Consider the following 21,889-nt stretch of genomic DNA (forward strand, 5'->3'; position numbering starts at 1 on the left):
TAACACTTGATAGAGTAAATAATACACATTACTTGTGTTCGAATTTAGTCTAAAAGAATGTGATTTCATGTTTGTAGATAGAGAAATGTGAATGGATAATTATATTAAAATGGCCATATTAACTTTTTTGTTGTTTGGTTGGTTTCATTTCTAGAATTGATCGTGGGAACATTAACAAAAAATAGGATAATATCTTTTTGGTGTGTGGTGTGATTGTCAATATAAAACTTTCAAATGTAGATGCCATGTGTCAATAGAAATCATTATTTGGTGAAGTATTTGCAAGTGTTTATCGGCGTTTTATAAAATTAGAGCTTTCGTCACTATCAGAAAACTCATGTAGATTACGTAGAGATTGTGAACATGCATCTGTATAAATTTATAAAGTATGTGTTACATAATAATATTTATTGTTAAAAAATTATTCACCGTTTTAGCATATTTTATAGATTTAAAGATAGTTGTTACTAAATTCTTACAATGGTAAATATTTTTTTAAAATAAATATTATTATGTAACACATTTTTTACCCAAAGTAACACTCCTCGGGCAGCCCAGAGAAAAGAAAGAAATGCGCCAGACTTGTGGCGGTCGCCGCAGACCGTGAACCCAAACCCGTGGCGCAGCTATGGGTAACAGAGGATCGACAGCCGAGGCCGTGGGGGTGTGGCCGTGGCTGTGGCCGTGGCTATTGCCGCACCGCGTGGCAACAGCAAGCAAGCGAAGCGAAGCAATGCAAAGCAGAAGAAGGGGGTCTTTGAAAGGGGAAATGAGGGGCGTTGTATGTGTTGTTTATTAGGGCCTGGTTCCATAGATTCTATCCTTCTTAGCCTTCTCTTCAAGCCATTCTTCACTCCGCATCATCGCTGCTCTCTTCGGGTGAGGATATTCTAATCGCTCACCCGACCCACCTCCCACTTTTCTCATTTTTTCCCCTATTTTCCCATATCTCGGGAAGCTTGATGAGTCGCAGGAGTGTTCCTGGGATTCGACATCAATTCTTCTCGTTACTCGAATCCCCTTGCCTGTCAGCAGCTTGCAGAACTTTGTAGCACAAGTTCAGTGATTGGTTTTGAGCGAAAGGGCTTTGTTCTTTGTTTTATCGATTTTTGTCGAAGCGGTTTGGATTCTGGGACGGAGGAGGATTGTTGTGGCGGTTTTGGATTGGAATTGTAGTGAAGATGGTCGCCATGGACCTGTTCCGGTCCGAAGAGATGTCCCTCGTGCAGCTCATCATCCCCGCGGAGTCGGCTCACGACACCGTCACTTACTTGGCGGAACTCGGACTGATCCAGTTTAAAGATGTAAGAATTTGTCCACTTCCAGTATGCCTCTAGCATATTTGTGCAATGATTCCTGTGCTTTTCGATTAACGCTTCGGAAGTGGGAGTAGGTCACTGTCATTGGTGGTTGTTGTTTTGGGACTAGGTTCATGCGTGAGTTACCGTAGAAAGAGGATTCGTAACTAGAAGTTGGGAGACAGCCCACATTTTTTTAAAATAGATTTATATAACACGCGGTGTGTTAGATGAATGGGACGTCACTTTGAAACTTGACAACTTGGCATTGTTGTCTCTATCGAAATGTGCGATCTCGATGATTGGATCGGATGTTGTGATACCACGAATTAGTTTGGACAGAAAGATGAAGTTCCTTTATCTATGATTAGTAATCGAGTCTAGAATTAAGAGATCGTAGAGGATTGCGAATTCGGAATGTCTCGAGGATGGGATAGTTAACCATCTTTTCTTCCTTGAAGGTTCTTCGCCTTGATTGTGTTGACAAGGTACTCGATCATGCTCGGTTGTACATGCGATGCATGTAATATTTCGACTAGGGTTTTCGATGCAATCAAAATGTCAATTTGTGATTTCAACGACGGTGTTTATTTTTGCATTTTTCTTTCTCTGTGGCAGCTTCTGTGTAGTACGAGCTGGAAATTAGAGCATGAATTGTGGTTAGGTCTGCCAATCTTGAAGATTATTCCTGAAATAGAGCCGAGTTATACTTATTTATGGAAAACATGGGGTGTGTCTTTTGTTTCCGTAAATTCCTTTTTTTTTAAACCTCTTACACATCACAACTGCTACTGTAAGCAACATTTAAGTTGTTGTATACGGGTTTTGTGTATGAATTGCATTTTAGAAAGACATTAGGGCAGTGCGAAATTTTGAAGATTCGGCACTTTGTTATTTAAGTTCTGTTCACGGAGCTGAGTAAACTAGTTTCTCAGGAAATTGTGCATTGAGGGGACGCCAAGTGAAGCTCGAATTCTATTTCTGTGGTGATAAAGTTACAAAGTTCGAGTGTGTATCTTCTGCTATCTCACGGGAAAGTTTTTCTTTCAATTTTCTTACAAATACCTGATTTTGCTACTGGCAGTTAAATCCAGATAAAAGTCCATTTCAGCGAACTTATGCCAACCAGGTGATCAATCTCACCAGTTTTGAAAGTTTGTTATCTAGGAATGCACTCGTTTCTGTTGATTGCGAACCTATTATTTTTGGGCTATTCATTGGATCCTTTGTCATGTAGTGAGTATTATCTTATAATCTCGAATTGTGTCGTATCAGGTTAAGAGATGTGGAGAAATGGCCAGGAAGCTACGTTACTTTCACGACCAAATCACGAAAGCTGGTCGAACAGCCACTTTCACGGCTACATCAGACAGGAGTATCGACTTAGATGAACTGGAAACGAAACTGACGGAACTTGAAGCCGAGTTGTTAGAAATCAATGCAAATTCGGATAAACTTCAACGCAGTCATAGTGAACTTGTGGAACTCCAGTTAGTACTACACAAGGTAACTAATCTGAACATCAAGACTTTTAAGCTGTGTTTGTATTTGAATCAAAAGATATACTGTATTGTTAATTGATTATATGGAATGATGAAGTACCGTGGTTTTGTTTTTGAATTTGAATATGTAAAATTCGTAATATAAATAAATATGATTTGATCTGATATAGTATAATACAATATAAACATATAATATGTAATATATTCAAAACATATCACAATGTTCCGGCGTAGCATTATATAGAGTACATTTCGCTGGTATTCGTGGAGATGCAAGTCGCCTTGGCCTTGTTGAGAACATTCACATCTCCTGTTTGCTATTAGACTTAGATGGTCTCATCTATGGAAGCCAAACTTGTCACATCTCCGGTTTTGGACAGGCAAGTGAGTTCTTCAGTTCAGCAAAGAATTCAGCAAAGAATGTGCAACAACGAAGTGCTGAAGACAAAGGATCTTCCGTTGAAGATGGCATTGAGCGCCCACTTCTACAGGAACAGGTGAATTGTGCTTCTTTCACCAGTTGCATGCATCCTCGTGTCGGCGTGGGCGATGTGTTTTTTTTTGGTAAACCTGTGTGCATGTTATTGCTCCTCCATCCCCCCCCCCATATCTAAGGGGAGTGATCGTTTCTTACGAAACTTGCAGACCGAGACCTCGAAATCAGTCAGATTGGGCTTTATCTCAGGTGTTGTTCCCAAGGCTAAAGCAGCGTCTTTCGAGCGCATTCTTTTTCGAGCCACTCGAGGCAACATGTTTCTTAAACAGGCTCTAATCCAAGATGCTGTTACAGACCCTGCCACTGGTGAAAAGGTTAGTGCTCTCGCTCGCTATCACCTATGGTGGGTAATGTAAATCATATTACTGTACAACCTCTAATTTCTACGAAATGATCTTAGTATATTCTATGTTTTATTTTTATTTTCCAATAGCTACTTATAATTATAATTATAATTTTATTATTATTTACGTTGTCGGTCCTTGCGTTAATGTTAGGGGTAATGTCCTTTCTATCTGACGTATATAATGGACCAAATACAGGTAGAGAAAACAGTGTTTGTAGTTTTCTTTGCTGGAGAGCGTGCGAAAACCAAGGTTATCAAAATCTGTGAGGCTTTTGGGGCTAATCGCTATCCTTTTCCTGAGGACCCCAACAGGCAGTGGCAGATGAAGTCTGAGGTACCAAGTCTACAAGCTTCTAAATTGTGCCTTTTTATTTATCTGTGTAAAGGTTTCTTCGGAATTTTCTTTTTTAGTGAACGCAAAAGCTACTACTTAGAATGGAAATGTAAGCTAATTTGTGATGTACATTTTGTCCCAGATGTATTGTGTAGGCGTACTGAAGCTCAAATCTAGATTTCGGGTTGATGATGTTACAGCTCATGCTTGTTCTCGTTCGAATTCTTTCCTCATGTTGTGATTTGCACTTTCACAGGTTGAAACAAGGCTGAGCGAGTTACAGAACACGCTAGATGCTGGTACTCACCTGAAGGATAACGTTATTAACAATATTGGATCCAACTTGGATCATTGGACTGTGATGGTGAGTCGGAGGGTTGATTTCGTTTACAGTCTTGCAGCAGTATGCTGTAGGGTTGTTAGGTGTTGCGGCAAAACTTCATAGACAAGTATCTGCTGAGGGTGTATTCTACATTAGTCCCACTTTCTGGTTTATGCTAAATAACCATTTTTTGTGTACAGGTGAGACGAGAGAAGGCAGTGTATCACACCCTCAATATGTTGAGTATTGATGTCACGCGCAAGTGCCTCGTTGCTGAAGGGTGGTGCCCTGTCTTTGCAAAGCCCAAGGTGAAATCATCTTTACTTGGTGTACGAATATTGATTTGGATCACGAGCGCTGCGTAGTATTCTGTCGGCAATTGTGTGTTATTTCGATGCAGTTTGCATGTACTTTTATTGGTTAGTTTATCCATGTTTTTTTTTTTTTATTACAGATTCAAGATGCTCTCCAAAGAGCAGCACACGACAGTAATTCTCAGGTCAATACAATTTTCCAAGTTCTTCATACCAAGGAGTCTCCACCTAGTTATTTTGAAACAAACAAGTTCACTAATGCATTCCAAGAAATCGTGGAAGCTTATGGGTCAGTGTCCATACACCTATGTAACTTTGGCATCTAGAAACTGAATTCTATATGATGTCTATTCCAAGCGGATAAGGAATCTTTGTACCGTGTGCTTTTCGTTCTCCTATGCACAATTGACAAGGGGTTGTTGAAAATGCGCAGTGTGGGGCGGTATCAGGAGGCAAATCCTGGATGTTTTACTATCGTAACGTTCCCCTTCCTGTTCGCTGTTATGTTTGGTGATTGGGGGCACGGTATTTGCCTACTTTTGGGGGCGCTTTATTTAGTGTTGAATGAGAAAAAACTTGGAAAACAGGTACATTTCTGGAGCATGGAAGAGTCTTTTGAACAGTTGATTCTTGTGGTTTTGTAGAAGTTTGTGTGCGCTTACAGCATGAGCACTGTAGTTCAAAACTATCGCCGGAACTGGAGATTCGTTTCAAGTCGTATGGTTAAACTAATATTGTGACATTGTTGCAGAAACTCGGTGATATTATGGAGATGGCTTATGGAGGTCGTTATGTAATTCTTTTGATGGCTATTTTCTCCATCTACACTGGTTTCATATACAATGAGTTCTTTTCAGTTCCGTTCGGTATTTTTGGGGGAACGGCTTATAGGTGTCCTGACCCACAATACTCTGTTGAGAATTGCCCGTAAGCTTCCCCCTTATCATTGAGCTCTTTTTCGCGGTTCAAGTTCTTTGAGATAAGTTAGACACGTGTACAAGGGACGAATATTTGCACACTCTTATTTGAGTACTTTTCTGCTTGCAATTTACATAATGTTCTTATGAATACCTGTGACCTATGATTACGTGTACTGAGGTTTTTCGGTTCTATTTTGTTGTAGAGTGGCGTCTACTTCTGGACTGGAGAAATGGTCGTACGAGCCTTATGCATTTGGGGTAGATCCTGTTTGGCATGGATCCCGATCAGAGCTCCCATTTACCAACTCATTAAAGATGAAGATGTCAATTCTGTTGGGGATTTCTCAGATGAATCTGGGCATTCTATTGAGCTACTTCAACGCTAGATACTTTCGAAGCGCTCTTGATGTTTGGTTAGTTTATCTAGCATCTTTCAGATATTTGTTTGCTTCTGATTTTGTCTAACTGTCTTCAAATAATAGCTGTGCTTTTGTATCGTAGCGCTCAGATCCTAACAGAAGTTTATGTTTGATGAAACGAACTCAGGTATCAGTTTATTCCGCAGCTGTTGTTCCTCAACGCCCTCTTTGGGTATTTATCATTTCTGATCGTTCTGAAATGGTGCCAAGGCAGCAAGCCCGACCTTTACCATGTCATGATTTACATGTTTCTAAGTCCTACTGGTGATCTTGAAGATAACCAGCTCTTCTCTGGCCAAAGTTATGTTCAGGTATGAAATTTTATCTTTTAGTGTTTTATATTGGGTTTATGATCACAACTTGCAATTAGGTTCCATTGATTACACTGGGAACGATATTCCGCTTCCTGGTGCAGATATGAAGGCCATGTTGCTCTCTCCATTTCTCCTATATGTTGTATTGATCATCATTGCCCTTGCTACAGATTGTTCTATTGATTATTGCGTTAGTTGCTGTTCCCTGGATGCTGTTCCCAAAGCCTTTGCTGTTGCGAAGGCAGCATATGCAGGTGCAAATTCTTCCTCCCTTGTTTCCTTTCACGGAAGTTCCTTATGTAGCATTCGTGTATGCGTTCATGTTCTAGCCTGGGTGCAAAGCTGGTAACCATCCAGTGTTTGGTATGTAACCAGCATTCGGAATGTTTTTTGCGAAAATCGTAGGTAATTGCAGGTCTCGTAATTTTTTCCTCATGAAACATCTCCTCATGTGACGCTAGGTTTTGGAACTTACAAATGTCACATAGTGTACCATGCCTCGAGCATGTCACAGACAGATATGTTCGTGAATCGGACTAAAATACTCTCCATTGTGGTGGATGTTGTTATCAACAGAAACTGCAGGGTAGACATTACACTGCTTTGAGCCGCTCTGATTACTCGTCATCAGATGATGAGGGAACCGGTGAGCATGACGAAGAAGAGTTCGAGTTTGGTGAAGTACTCGTCCACCAAATGATTCACACCATTGAGTTTGTGTTGGGTGCCGTGTCCAACACTGCTTCTTATCTGCGACTCTGGGCATTGAGGTACTTGCCATGTTTGTGATAATGGCTTTCGTCAATGCAGAGTAATTATTTGGTGCCGGTTTTTAAAGTTCTGATGATATGGTTTTTCACATTTTGAAGTTTTGCACTTGGTCTTTGTGTATGCAGCCTTGCACACGCACAACTTTCTGCGGTGTTCTATGAGCGAGTCCTCATGTTTGCTTGGGCGTAAGTTCCACAGCCATGCATTGGATTTTTATTATTTGTTTATTTGTTTATCCCTGAGGTGCTATCTTTGATCCTATCATACCTTGGAGGATAAACTGAAACTCAAGTTTTTATATAATTTGTCATAGTCCGAATTTAAATTATTCTAATGTTATATAAAAAACGTTTCGAATTTTTTGGAAGTTGAGATATTTGTCTATGCGATTTCGTAGGTATCAAAGGACTAATATGCTTGTTGCAAACGACAGGTACTCAAACCCAGTGATCAGGCTTATTGGTCTGATTGTGTTCGCGTTTGTAACATTCGGTGTGTTGCTTCTAATGGAGACGCTGAGTGCCTTCCTCCATGCTCTGCGTCTTCATTGGGTGGAGTTTCAGAACAAGTTTTACCAAGGAGATGGTTACAAATTCAAACCATTTTCATTCAACACTTGCTCAGAGGAAGATGATGCGTAGTGGACATCTTGCAGAGGATTGGAGTTCTATTGCTCTGCCAACTACTTGAGACTATTCAGGTCTTCTGCAAACTGTATGTAGCGATTCATAATAATTCTCTATGGTGAGATTTCAGTCATCTGCATCACCTTGGCGCCGGATGTAGAATGTTGGCATCATTCGGCTTTGGCAAATATTGTGTAACCAAGTACGTTGTGGTGCTCTCAAAATAGAAAGTTCGCTCTGCAAGCTTTGGCACGCTAGTTAAAGCTGATGCACTGCCAGACGTTTCAGATTGCAATTCTCAAATGAAGAGTATGCAGCATAGATTTCATGATTCTTTCTTGGGTAATATCTTGAACATCAACACTGGTTTTAATTATTTGTTGTTCTGAAGATTGCTGACAACCAGTGGTGGTTATATTGAGTGATTTACTGTTAAGTGTCTTTAATTGCATAGTCATTTGTATGTATGTATATATATATATATATATATATATATATATACACTCACACACACCTATATATATATAATTTAATTGTTAAGTACACAGTCATTTTTTGTATAATTTAAAAGTGGTGATCATTTACCAATTTTTCAGGTCATTGACATTCCTTACAAAAGAAGACAAAAATAAACTTACTTGATAAAAGTATGGACCATCAAAGAAGATAGTCTGTTATTGTGTTGTCTAAATGTTGTAACAAAACTGAGCAACTGGCTGAGATTTCTGGAAACAAACTTTTAAGTAAAACTCGTGGTACGAATGTTGGTCCCATATCTGCAGCTCCAGGGTCAAGAAATGAATTTCACTGAATATTTAATGTGTGTATAATACTGCATAAGATTTTTTGAAAAAAATACTTTTATATATATGGAAATTTTATAAAAAAATCTGTTGCTATGCCAAACAATTATTCAAAATGACATACGTTTTTTACAGCTACGTCACAATCACTAAATAATAACAAAAAATTGAAGGTATTACAAATTTAATCAATCTGCATGAGTAGCATTATGAAAATGTGATACATTCTCAAAATATGTTATTCTACAAAACCATTATATATATACAATAAAAAACTACCCCATCCACCACTCAAAAATATTTGTACTTGAACAAAATAAGTCCAATTCAGAAAATGTAATACAAATTCCAAACAACGGACGAAACCTTCAGCTATGACGATAATCCACGACGATCCGTCCAAATGGAGATAGACGAGGCAAACATTTCTCGTCTAATGAATGAATGTCTAGCATGTAGTTTCTGTTGCCCCGGATGCTCGGACGTCTTTCCAAATGCCACCTCAGCATCCCGCGTCCTCCTGATCCGTCCGATATCAGTACAAAATTGAAGGCCGAGATCCCTTCAGTGGAGAAGCTTTCGGATAGGCCTCGCCCTTGCGGGGCGAGCAGAGCCGGTATCGGCATCGACGAGGCGAGCGAGAGAGAGAGAGCGAGCCCCGAGGACGTGATTTGATGACATATTTCACGATCGTGCAAGGCAATCACGAAGCCAGGCAGCGCGGATGTTGTAACAACGGCAAAAGCACGCTTGCGCTTCGCGTTACGGAGTTGGTTTTCGGTGTATTGCGTAGAATGAGTGAATGAAGGAATGGCGTGGCGGATCACGGTGCTGAAGTTTCGCCACTTGGAGACGTAGGCTTGGGGTGGATTGGGAAGTCGGGGAGATGGGTCCAGTGTAGGAAACGATGATGCGTAGTAGAGGTTAGTTCTCATGATTGGAAGCCATAGCTGAAATTGAGAACGGATATGGCTCCGAGCGTATACCACTGTGTGCATTTCTCTGCTCCAGCTTCCGCGTTCAGTTCTTTGCTTTCTTGCCGAATTGGGCCGAAGGTGCAGTGTAAGAATCACATCAGCTGTGGGTTCTTTGTCACTTTCTCCCCGAGTTTTGTAGTTGAGTCCTTTCGGCCCCAGTCGACAGACACGTCCAACTTGCTCGGAAGCATCTTGTCTTATGTGGACGGGGATTGTAAGCAAGCTGAGAAGAACAGGTTTGGTCATCAGAACAGTACAAAGAATAATGAATCTTTAGTGCGGCGTATACAGCATGAAACTCGTAGTCGAAGAATAACGGATAGAGATTCCACGCCTGTCGTGAGGGCCCTCACCTGGGCTCTCCGCGGTGTGAAGGATGAAGAAACTGTAGGTGTCATAGTGGGTAATTTAGAATTTCAGATGTCAATTTTTACTTCTGTTATTCAGAAGTTGGGCATGGAGAAGAAACCACAAGCTGCAGTGGCCCTTTTACGATGGTTGCAGCGAAGAGAAGGTGGTGATGGTACTATAGATCGGCCAAATGTGTTCACTTACAATTCTTTATTAGGGGTTTTGAAGGCGAACCACTGCTACGAAATGGCGACCATGATCTTAGAGGAAATGAGAGAAAATGGCATTTCCTCGGATATTGTGACTTGCAACACGGTAATTAGTATGTATGAGCAGCAAGGGCGGCCCGATGAAGCACTGAAAGTTTATGAGGATCTTAGAACAACAGGAATGGTTCCTGACCTGTTCACGTACAGGACAATGATTCAGGCCCTTGCCCGCAGTGGGAAGTGTGAGCGTGTGCTGGAGTTGTATAGAGATTTAGTTCACCAGGAAAGAAGTGGATCAGAGAATGGTCGTCCGAAGCTGAAACGAGAGAAGGAGCAGAGGCAGGAGCTTGCCGTTTTTGTAGTGCAACTGTGTTACCGGCGGATATGGAGTTGGCTGAGTAGTGATACAAGTACTATAAAAGAATTAGGTCAGCTCTTCGCAGGAATGCGGCAAGCTGAGATAAGATTGGATGAGAAAATGTGTAGAAACTTGATTCGAGCGTGTGGGCAGCGGGTGATAGATTACTACCCTGCAAAATGGCTCTATTTCAACATGCGGGAGCAAGGGTTTTACTTGAATGTCTCGCTGTGTAATCATATCATCAGGCTTTTAGGGAAGGCAAAGAGATGGTGGGCTGCTCTTGGGGTTTATGAACACATGATGAGTGTGGGGCCACCCCCAGAGGAGACTACGCATCGACTGCTTTTATCACATTTTCAAATTTTATTGAACTCTGCTGGCAAGCGAGGGATATGGAAGTGGGCTTTGCAGCTACTAGACAAGATGCAAGAAAAAGGGATCAAACCTGATTCGTTTGCATGGAATGCTGCGCTAATAGCGTGCGGGAGAGCCCACAAACCTGCTGCTGCTATTGAGGTATTCCAGAGGATGACAGCGGCTGGACAGCAACCAGGAGTATTATCCTATGGCGCCTTGCTAAGTGCTCTTGAGAAAGGGAACTTAACCAGTCAAGCGGAGCAGGTACACGCGGAGACTGGCTGTTGTCATCATTTCGTAAAGCTTCAGACAACATGTTGTAACCCATCGTACCTGAAGCTTCAGACTTAGCCTTAGCACTTGAGAGCATTGTGTTCTGACGGGTGAAATGTATTCTTCTTAATCGCTTCATATCTACCCTACCTTGAATAGCAAGATGCTGAGGGTGTTCAGAAGAATTAAACTGGATTGTTTTCTTTTTTCTTTTTTTCTTTACAGGTTTGGAAACACATGCTTAAGGTAGGCACGAAGCCAAATGAATATGCTTACACGACCATGATTACAGTACGAGGGAAATCAGGCAATTATAGCGAAGCAGCAGACCTATTTTACGACATGCAACGCAACGGTATGGAGCCTACTGTTGTTACCCACAACGCAATGATAACAGCTTGTGCACGGGCTAGTGATGGACAGGGTGCTGTGAAATGGTTGCAGCAAATGGAGGCTTCTTCTGTTGAACCAGATAGTATCACTTATTCCCAGGTAATCATTCTTCCATCTTTACACTTTCGAGAAGGCTGAAAGTTTAAGCGTAGCTTGCTTTAATGCTTCAACATGGGTTTAGGTTGGAGGAACACATTTTAAATTGACACTCGAGCACACTTCTAAGGTTTCCATTTTGGAATGTGTTGCGCATCTTCCATAGTTGAGTGGTAGCTGCCAACATAGGAAACCTTTGAAATGACTCCTCTCCTTGCTCTTCTAGCTTTCAATTTCCTTTTGCTGTCCATCCTGGTATCCTGTGGCCACGACAGTTTCCAACGTACCACAAGAATATGTGTTACATGTAAAACATATGTTACTTTCAAACAATGAAACTTTGCTTCAAACTTTCCAGAACATCCCCTTGCACTTGAGTGTCGTGTTGTTGCAACCAGTTCGTGCTACTTGGTGCTGAATAATCGTATCCCACTGTCTTTGTAGGTCATTGGAGCACTGGCGAGTGAGGGTAATTGGCTACTTGCCACTTCTTATTACATCAAAATGCGGAACCTGGGATTACCAATTTCATGCAGCGTCTATGATGTAGTGTTGAAGGTCAGTGAGGCTAATAATGCACCCATAGACCATGAATTGTTAGGACCACGGCCATTAGACATCAAAGTTCGTCATCGAGATAGAAAACCAGCAGCAGGAGAAATCGACGTTACAATGGTTAATATAGATGCTGTTGTGTCTACCACTTTTTGACCAATTAATCAATCCAGAATCCACTTGGAGGAGAGTGGCATAAACTCGGATCTTTTTAGTATTAAATCTGTTGTATATGTACCATGGTTTCTTAAACATTTAATCGCAATGAAACGCGCACAGGAGATTTTCTAATTTATCGACTAACAGCTGACAAGCACTCCTGCATACCTCCTGTGACATGGATCATTACCCCGATGGCCACATGAAATGCACTTAAAGGTAGGTAATCTGCTGTGTCAATTAGTTGTAGGAACCCTTTCCCTGCAGCATTCGGGACGCAACAATTTGTTCCCATGCATTTGGAATGATATATGTCTAAATAAACTACTCTAGCACATGATGGTTTGTTTCTTATGCAATAAAAAATTAAAGAATCATAATTGAATTTTAAAAGGTCGTGAGAAAATGTAAAGATCGAGTGAACACTTTTGATATCCACCATAAAGCTCGTTTTTCTTCTTTCACTGGTGTTGGGTAAGGTATATAATGAATTGTGGGGTTTACCCATAAAAATTAAAAATCTCAGCGGGAAAAATGAGGTTAAAGCTTGTATTTAAAATGTGTACGAACAAAATTTTGCTCTGATCTTCTACAATAATGGCAATTGCAATGGGTAAACAGGATTTACACAAATGACATATTTACGAGGATGGAAGAGAAGACTCTAATTCGTGCGGAATAATACGAAACAAAAATAACAGTAAACCCAAAGTAGTGGTAGTAAAGCCATTGCTACGGAGTAGAGATAATGGAATTCAGGCTTGCCATTAAAGACTTTTCCACAAATGTCTTACCAAAAATGACATCACAGAATGTGATATATGCCAAGCTAATGATGTGGAAATTAACAGGCTCTCCGAATCTAGAAACGGATAAACACTAATGCGTGTAGCAAACTCATCTGAAACTAATGATAGTACATGAAAGGTATTCAGTCAACTATAAAATTACAACTATCAGAAGCGGCTATCACCTACCCTTGACAAACTAACCATACGACCAGCAGCGTCTGCTTGTTGAACTCCCCGGTTGATACCCCCAGATGTTGGCCCTGTTTGGTAAGGTGTTCGGCCCACACTACTGTACGCATCCTGGTAACGTGTGCTCTGGTAGCCAGTGTTGTAGTTCCGCCCTCCTTGGTTACCACGATTGTAGTTGCTGTAACCCCCCTGGTTGTCTCGACCGCCCCGACCGCCGCCTTGATTGTCACGTCGACCGCCTCGGCTGCTCCTAAAACTACCACGGCCTCCTCCAAAATCTCCCCCACGTCTGCCACCAACGGCATCGGCGTAGTCCTGGCCATCCTTGTTGCGTCGTCCCATGGACTCCAAGCCACCGCCGCCCGTACGGGCGTCAAAAGCCTTCTCATTACTCTCCACGAGCACATGCAACTTCTCAGCAAACTGAGAGGCCAATGCCTGCAGCCGAGTGGGTTCTACGTTATGAGTCACTATGCACCGCGTGGGTTGATCCCAGCTCGCGTGCAGCTCCTCTGCGATGATCATCTTGCTCACAATGCTATGCACCTGAGCCTCCGACAATCCAAAGATCACCATCAGCTGGTCCAGGCTGAATGAATCGAAGTAAGGGGAGTACGTGAATATGTACGTCCGCAGAGACTCCTCTTGCATTTTGCACTGCAACATCTCCATGATAGCCTCCCGCTGTCCCAGTAGCTTCCAGACGTCCATGCTCTGGATCACTGCTACGGCCTTCCTCCACTCCCCTTTGCTCAATGACCGCGTTGCTGCCATCACGTGGTCACGCACGTTCTCAGGGGGTCCCGTGAACATCTGCTTATCATTGATGTCCAGCAGCCTCCGGAATGGCTTGCTGATCACCTTGCGCTTCATGTCATGCATGCTTGAGGCCATGTTCGGCACCTCCAATAACATTGCAGTGATCAGATGCACTGCCTCCAAGAGCTCAAGATTGATGTGCATATGAAACGGCATCTGACGCCTCCTCTCCAGCTTCTCCTGCTCAGGATTCTTCTCGTGGTAACGACTCTGCTGCACCCCCTGCGCCAACAACTCCTTCACCCGACCCCCGGCATACAGTTCCGAGAGACAATTATGTGCCTCAGTCACCAACGACTGGCGAAATGCGCACAAACCTAGCTGCGCCATCGTTCTGTTGAATAGAATTTGCGTAGAAATGTCCATGTTCATCACCGACTCCTGCAAATGGCTCATCAACAGCAGGTCCCGTGCGGTGTAAAACTCGTCAGAAATAGCATGCTGATAAATATCGCACAGCATCGCCCGAGCCTTCGTCCGCTCATCTCCGTGCTTGTAAATCAACGTCACCAGCTGGTCCATCAGCTTCCTGTTAACGCTCGGAAACGAGGGCCTGCGGGGGACGATTTCTGGAGTTATCACGAAAGAAACAGGACCCTTCGCCTCTGTTACTACCTTGGCCGTGATTTCTGAATCTTTATCCTCACCCTCCTCATCTGCTGCACTCTCCACAGCTGCGCCACCTGAGCGGCCTTGCAACTCCGAAAGCTTCCTCATCGCCTCATATACCTCCTGCGGCTTGTAGTACACATGCTCCACCCGCCTAAGAGCAACACGAGCGGCTGCTTTCATGTCACCTAGTCTCTCCACATATGCCTGCACGTTCTGGGCTAACGTCATAAACAAGGGCTCGTCCCGCAGGCGCTCTACGTAATCCTTCGTGTGTGGGTCGATGCACTGCAGACTCTTGAACAACTCGTCATCTATCCGCTCCAAAAGCGCAACCACATTACCCCACACGTGAATGGGTCCATCGTGGTCTGCTCCTTTCTCTGTTTCGTTCTCAACCTCTGGTTCCGAAGACTCGTCCATTACAATGTTCGGATATTGGGCAAGAATGTCCAAAATCACCAGCACGTTCTGCACGCACTTCTTCCATACAGCAATTGGCATGTGTGAGTTCAAGCTCGGGTTTACGTCAAACTGCGCGGACACTACGTGCACCATCACCTCCAGCTTTTGAGCAGGCGTCTTCGCACACCTAGCAAGGTAAGATAACTGCTCCACCTGCTCGGCACGGTCTGTACCCTTGCGTCCACGAGCTAAGATGACTTCCTTCAGCTTCTTGTCCACCATCTCCCATGAAATCTGACCGGGATCTAGCTTCGGGAACATCTCTTTCGGCTTCTTTTCAGCAGACGTCCAGCCCCCTCCATCGTCCTCCTGGTCCTCGTCCTCTTCATCCGAGTTCATTGTGCGTTCCACAATGTCATCATCGCTGAATCCATCAGCGGATTCCGCATCCTCGTCATCATCTACCTCTTCCTCCACCTCTGATTCAGGGTTTGCCCTAAATTTCTCAATATCAACTTCATACAATTTGTTGTTCTTCTTCAACTTCTGCTTCATATAATTCAATGACTTAGCATTGCTGGGGCTCATCTTCTTCTTGACATCCTTGTTCAATAGAGTAGTGTTCAAAAAATCCTCAAGCATCACAAGAGCCTTGATGTAAATTCGGGGAGCAGTCACAGACTCCATCACACGATTCACCTTCTCCAACTGCTTATTCAATCGTTCAAAACTTTCTTGCAGCTGTACCCAATCATTGATATTCATGTAATTCTTCATCTGCTCTGTGGTGTGCGCCAGCTCGTCAAATCGCTTATCCTTGGCAGAACGAACCATCCGAGGACCCCCATCGTCGGATTCATCGCTGTCCGAGTCAGCCTGGAGGTACTTGGAGGCAGCAGCACCTCCTCCTTCACCACCACCAATGGGGATATCATCTTCGAAGTCAGACACCTCCTCCTCCTCACTTTCGCTATCACTCTGCAATCAACTCCAGTAGTTCAGAAAAAGTGCAGGGGAGGGCAGCCAAAGAAGTAAACAACGAATACAAAATTAAGAAGAAATACGATAACCTTGAAATGAGAAACCCTAGAAGAAGAAAAAAACACACACCCACACACACACGGCCATGAATCCCAAGTGAAAGAACTTACGTTTTGAGTCCAAAAACGGGACGCCATGTTGACGCCGCAACGTCACACGAGCGATAAGAAGTCGGAAGGCGGAGCCAGGAAGGGGGTGAACGCACGTTGCAACGACGGATTAAATTGAGAAGCGGTGCTTAACAATACGGGGAGAGAGAGAAACAAGATCCCTTGGAAGGAACTCTTCAAAATGCTTAGTTGAAAGTCAACAAGCCCCGCAGCCCAGCCCTACCTTCATCCATTCATTCCGACGATGAATTATTTCATTCGTTCTCTGCATGCTGAACTGGGTTCTCCTTGCGACTTGTGCCAAGTGCCCAGCTCTTCTAGGAGTCATGAAATAAGCAGGTTTTTACTGATAAAATTGACTGATTTGACTCTGATTGCATTGATTGAATAAAAAAATTCAAAGCATTCAGATTCGACTCTTGTACATTCTGTATATATTATTATAATTTTTTTACTTATTTTAATTAGTGCTCATTAAGAGTTGTATACACCAAGTAAAGCCAGAAAAGAATGTAACAGAATATTTTTGTTCAAAATAGTTTTTTAAAAAATCATTTATATTATATATAAATATAAACTATGCACTAGCATTGGTGGCTTTGCTCAGGGATTAAAATGGTAAAGTGAACTACTGATGTATAATAATATACAACATAAGAGCAAGTCACAATGCAACCAATGTAAGTAAAAACCACACAAACATATTTAATTGACACCACAAAATTTTAAAAAGAAAAAGATAAAAGAAAAGGGAGGAAGAGGAAAAAATAAGAATAATGAATAAACTTTTTTTTTCTTTTTGAAGAATCGAATTCTTAAAAATGAAAGTTAAATTAAACAAAATCTAGAATTGAAAAAGTTTGAGGACATGATAATTTCAGAACTTATAAATTTATTGACTATTCTTTAACAATTGTAACTTGGATTTCTATATGGCAGGATTGTAACAGAGTCGTTTCTAAGAATGATTGGCAGAAATTTGTATTGGACAGATAAAAACCTTATGAATAAAAATCTGTATTAAGATAGATAGATTTAATTTTATTTCTTTTCGCATGAAAGATGAAAAAACAAAAGTCATAGCCATAGTATACTAAAGACACACACAGAGGAAGAAGAAAAAAAAGAAAAAAAAAAAAAAGAAAAAAAAAAACATAAATAAGAGGTATAGATATTGTATAAAATTTGAACATGATTCCAATATTAATATTATCTAAATCAAAATTTTATATAAAAAATAAAAAAATATGATAACATAATAATGCAATTAAGATGTTATGTACAAAATTTTCTTAAAAGTAACTATAACTATGTATACAAAATAAAACACTTTTTACGAGAACATGGAAATAATTACATAATAACTCATGATTTGAATATTATTTTAAAGGCCATTCAAAATTGACTAAAATATTGTAAAAAATTCATTCCTATTAGTTGTTATGGACATCTAATAAGAAGATTTTAGAAATATTTTTAGAATATTCTATTAAATTTTAGAAGGTTTATAAGATTTTAAAAAATTCTTAAAATATTTTAGATGCTTCTTGATGGTTTTAGAATATTTCAACAAATTTTAAAAAGTTCTAGGAGAATTAAAGAAATTATTTGAAAATCTTTATAGGATTGCTTCATCTTCAATCAATATGAAAACTTTTTAAGAAGTTTTCTAAGGTTGCTTCAACTTCAAGCAACATGAGAACTTCTTAAGAAGCTTCTTAAGATTGCTTCATCTTCAAGCAACATAAGAACTTCTTGAGAAGTTTTTTAAAATTGGTTCATTTTCAAGTAACATGAGAACTTCTTGAGAAGCTTCCTAATACATAGTACATATTAGAGTCAAGGTTGACAAGATCTTCAATCTTGACAATACATCTCTTAGAGCTTTAACTCACCATTCTAGTGTTGAACTTGTATTCATCTAATTTAATTAAATTTTTATTAACTTTCCTCTTAAAATTCTTTTATTGAACTTCTTGTTTGGTGTCTTGTATAATGTATTTGTGACAATTTATCAAGACCGCCTACTTATCAATATTAGAGCTTGATCCTTCTTGATAGAAAGTCGATTATTTCTCTTCTTAAAGGTATTTAAGTACTTTGGAGGTTGTGGAGTACCCTCTTCTAAATTGATATTGTTAAAGAATTCCTATTTTTTCTTTCAAGATGGCTGGAGATGAAGATGTTAGTATAATTGACTCTCTTGAATCTAAGTTAGATGTTATTATGAACATATTGAATGCTTTAGCTTGTAAAATTACTAAAATTGAGGAATTTTTTGCAAGATTTTATAGTGATGCAAGACTTAGAACAAGTCAGCCTATGATGCAACCACTTTCTTAAGCTTCTACATCCAAAGAAGCATTGGCACCTATACCTCAACAAGAAAATTTACTTATTCAACAACATAAAGAACCTCATATTAATCTTTCAATTTTTTTTGATGTCACGTGCTTGAAGTTTTGAGGATTTATTATTCAAATTTAATTATTTACTTTTCTACAACTTGAATATTATTCAACAAAAGAACTGAAAGTTGTTTAGTTAGAACATTGCTCACAAGATAAGCCTTATCTCAGTTTGCTCCTTTATTTGAGAAGAAATTTTCAAACTTGAGAAATATTGAAGCTTTTTTAGAAGTATTTGTAGAGACTTTTAAAAAACATGACAATGCCTAATGGGCAACAATAAAGATTTGTTCATTACATCAAGCTCAAGTATTAGTTTATCCATCTGATTTTAAGCAATTGGCTTCTGACATCAATTGAAATGAACAACCTCGTATGGACCAATTTTATTGGAGATTTAAGTGATGATATAAAAGATATTATCATTCTTTGATCCTCAAATACTCAATGAAGCTATCAATGAGGTTGTAAAGTATAATAATTGATTATTTCAATGCCATCAAGATCAATGCTCATAGATTTTGACAAAGAAATACATTAAAAATTTGTACTCTATTCTTTCAATAAATGCTTTACTTCCAAATTTTAGAATTCAAGATATGTAAATTGATGCAATATAATTCAAACCTCTTACAAAAAAAAAAAAAGCATTGATTTGAATAAGATTTATGCTTATATTGTATTCAAAAAGGCTACAAATCTAGGAATTGTCCAAAAAAAAAAACTTACAATCAAGATTAGGAGTGTGATCATTGAAAAAAACAAAGAGGTCCACCTACAATAGGCACCATGTGTAAAACATGACTGATCTATCTCAAGAGTCTAAGATCCTTCTAATCCACAACAACATAAAACATCATGAAAAAGTAGGACAAATTGGACTTGAATAAAACTAAATAAAACTAAACAAAATAAGACACGAATAATAAAATTGAGAAAACAGAAATAAAACAAAACAAAATTAAACAGAAAGTTGCAAAACCAAATTTTACTAAGAGAAAAGATTTGAAGCCATGCTTGACCAAATATCCAAAAGGCCCTAGTTAGTCCTATTTATACTTTGTTCTACTACCCTAGACTTTCTAGAATGTTTCTAGATGATGGATCTTACTTAAATAATCACCCTAAATTCTTTCTAGAAGGTTCTATGGTAGATCCTACCTAGATAATTATCTTAAGCTATTTTTAGAATATTCTATGATAGATCCTATATAATCTATTAACCTAGTCCAAATTCTAGAAACTTCTATAACTTCTCAAACATGGTTCCAACTATCTATCTCTATATGTCAACAATATAAATATTTTATTTATATCCTATTACAATTAATTCTCTTCCACTAATGCGGAACATCCTTGTTTCACTTTCAATGGCATTTCTAAATTATCTCTTGGCAATGGATGAGATTTTGTGCAAGTTTCTACGTTATATTATGGATGGGATAACCTTTTCAAAAAACTTTGTTTTAAAGTTGTGGACGTCTACTACCATAACAAAGATAGTAATGTTGTAAAATATTGTCTACATCATATTTTTATTATTCATCAACTAAATTGGTGGTGGTGGTGGTTAGTGTCAATCCAGAAAGCACTTTGGCTTGGTATGAAATTCTTTCAGTTGCAAAACATAGAAGAGTAGATGGACTCAAATATATGGCAAAAGATTGAGATAGTTTGCAACATCACAAATCATTGTAAAAATGTGGCAGAAGCTTGAGGTAGTTTAAAACATTACAAATTACTGCAAAAATGTGGAAAGATCTAAGCCACTTAGGTACCAATTTACGGATTTAGATTGATGTAGGAAGTAGCAAGTTGGCATTGAAGAATAACACTTTCGAAAGGTCTTATATTGCCGATGGTTATCCGTATAGTACTTCTAGCCATTTTGTATAATAAATAGGTGATGCCATACTTCTTGTAAGGCCATTGTAAGCCATTGTATAAACTCCTCCGTTGTCAGGTTGTTGATGTCAATAGAATGATGAAGAGTTATTGGCATAATTGGATGCTGACTGGTGGTAAAGAAAATGGTGAATGATCAATACTTGCTTGAATAATATCATTGTAACCAAACTCCCAAGGTGTTAAATATTCATTCTAATCATTATGATGAGCTACCACAAATATTTGCAACATATCTTCAAAGATCCAATTTGCATACTTTCTTTGTCTATCTATTTGGAGATAAAAGACTATAAATATGACAAATCATATACTTAGTACCTTGAACAAGGCTTGCCAAAAACCTCCAATGAAGTGTAGATTCCGATCTGAAATAATGACATAAGGTAATTCATGGTGACAAAAGATAATATCAAAAAGACTTATGCAAGCATCTAGGCATTAATATCCAAGGGCACCATGGCGAAGTAAAGTTACTTTGAGAGTTGATTCACAAAGATGGCAACCATGGTGTAATTATGAGGTATTTGTAGCAAACACATAATGAGATCCATAGTCACCTACTCCTAATGTGCAATAGGTAATGGAATAGGCTGCAATAGTCTAAGAAACACTACGTTGTATGCTTTATTATGTTGATATGACTCATAGAAGTATACAAATGTTCAAACATCACGATCCAAACTTGTCCAAAATCATGTCTTTGAAATCCATTCTAGAGTCTTCTCTTGCCCTAGATATCTAGATATTAGAATGTCATATCTTTCTTAAAGTATATGCATCCAGAGTATAACATTGTCAGGCATATAAATCCACTTCTTGAAATAGATGAAGTCATTACTAAGATTGTAATCTTCATTTTTTATATTGCTTACTATTAGCCAATCGCTAATCATCTTAAAATAAGCATCTCAATGCGTAGCTTCCTTTGATTCTGCCTCTTCGGTTAGATTTGACATGACTTTACTAATGGTAGAAACTTCAATCTCAACTTCAAATTTGGCCTTCAAGTTTGGTCTCTTTGATAAGATATCTGGCATAGTATATTGTCACCTTTGCTTATATTCAAGCTGGATATCAAAAAAATGCAACTATTCTTTCTAATGATGATGTTGTGATTTCATATTTTTTAGATCGAAATCGTGTAGCAATGATTGATGGTCAGTCCAAATGACTAATGGTTTTTCCAATAGATAGTGTCACCACACTTTTGAAATGTATATAATTCTTAATTGTTCTTGAAACGTGCAGAGTAATTGCACTTTATCCTTTTAAGCTTGCATGATTCATATACCACATATTGAAGACTTCTACCAAAGTCTTTTTGAAGGATTGTTCCAATAGCAAAGTCAAAAGTATCAATGTCAAGTGTACAAAGAAGATTGAGATCATACGGTTGCAATATTAGAACTACAA

General features: G+C 39.5%; 3 protein-coding genes across 3 annotated transcripts; 2 read left to right on the forward strand and 1 right to left on the reverse strand.

The window, feature by feature from the left end:
• The first annotated feature begins 800 nt into the window (after window positions 1-800).
• On the forward strand, window positions 801-8,064 carry LOC112277881 (V-type proton ATPase subunit a3). Its single transcript, XM_024510678.3, has 17 exons — window positions 801-1,304; window positions 2,383-2,427; window positions 2,574-2,804; window positions 3,181-3,297; window positions 3,446-3,610; window positions 3,839-3,976; window positions 4,233-4,340; window positions 4,499-4,606; window positions 4,753-4,901; window positions 5,046-5,199; window positions 5,364-5,539; window positions 5,736-5,945; window positions 6,079-6,262; window positions 6,436-6,519; window positions 6,842-7,035; window positions 7,162-7,221; window positions 7,470-8,064. The coding sequence occupies exons 1-17, from the start codon at window positions 1,182-1,184 to the stop codon at window positions 7,675-7,677; spliced, it is 2,454 nt and encodes an 817-aa protein (XP_024366446.1). The 5' UTR covers window positions 801-1,181; the 3' UTR covers window positions 7,678-8,064.
• A 1,017-nt stretch (window positions 8,065-9,081) lies between these two features.
• On the forward strand, window positions 9,082-12,328 carry LOC112277882 (uncharacterized). The gene is made up of 3 exons (XM_024510679.3): window positions 9,082-10,984; window positions 11,219-11,485; window positions 11,927-12,328. Exons 1-3 carry the CDS (start codon window positions 9,434-9,436, stop codon window positions 12,191-12,193), a joined length of 2,085 nt encoding a protein of 694 aa, XP_024366447.1. The 5' UTR covers window positions 9,082-9,433; the 3' UTR covers window positions 12,194-12,328.
• Window positions 12,329-12,936: 608 nt separating this feature from the next.
• LOC112277880 (eukaryotic translation initiation factor 3 subunit C) lies at window positions 12,937-16,321 on the reverse strand. The gene is made up of 2 exons (XM_024510677.3): window positions 16,161-16,321; window positions 12,937-15,987 (listed from the first exon to the last, which is right to left on the reverse strand). The coding sequence occupies exons 1-2, from the start codon at window positions 16,185-16,187 to the stop codon at window positions 13,153-13,155; spliced, it is 2,862 nt and encodes a 953-aa protein (XP_024366445.1). The 5' UTR covers window positions 16,188-16,321; the 3' UTR covers window positions 12,937-13,152.
• Between the last annotated feature and the right edge of the window lie 5,568 nt (window positions 16,322-21,889).

The sequence above is a fragment of the Physcomitrium patens genome, chromosome 26 (assembly GCF_059467195.1).
Source record: "Physcomitrium patens ecotype Gransden chromosome 26, ASM5946719v1, whole genome shotgun sequence".
Lineage (NCBI taxonomy): Eukaryota > Viridiplantae > Streptophyta > Bryopsida > Funariales > Funariaceae > Physcomitrium > Physcomitrium patens.

What these genes read in the sequence shown, in the direction of transcription:
- LOC112277880 (XM_024510677.3), bottom strand. Translation starts at nt 16,187, where the DNA reads ATGGCGTCCCGTTTTTGGACTCAAAAC. An exon ending in CCCGTTTTTGGACTCAAAAC is followed by an intron (nt 15,988 to 16,160) that starts GTAAGTTCTTTC and finishes AGTTGATTGCAG; the next exon opens with AGTGATAGCGAAAGTGAGGA.
- LOC112277881 (XM_024510678.3), top strand. Translation starts at nt 1,182, where the DNA reads ATGGTCGCCATGGACCTGTTCCGGTCCGAAGAGATGTCCCTCGTGCAG. An exon ending in GAAATCGTGGAAGCTTATGG is followed by an intron (nt 4,902 to 5,045) that starts GTCAGTGTCCAT and finishes GAAAATGCGCAG; the next exon opens with TGTGGGGCGGTATCAGGAGG. An exon ending in CTGGCCAAAGTTATGTTCAG is followed by an intron (nt 6,263 to 6,435) that starts GTATGAAATTTT and finishes CCCTTGCTACAG; the next exon opens with ATTGTTCTATTGATTATTGC.
- LOC112277882 (XM_024510679.3), top strand. Translation starts at nt 9,434, where the DNA reads ATGGCTCCGAGCGTATACCACTGTGTGCATTTCTCTGCTCCAGCTTCC. An exon ending in TAACCAGTCAAGCGGAGCAG is followed by an intron (nt 10,985 to 11,218) that starts GTACACGCGGAG and finishes TTTTCTTTACAG; the next exon opens with GTTTGGAAACACATGCTTAA. An exon ending in ATAGTATCACTTATTCCCAG is followed by an intron (nt 11,486 to 11,926) that starts GTAATCATTCTT and finishes CTGTCTTTGTAG; the next exon opens with GTCATTGGAGCACTGGCGAG.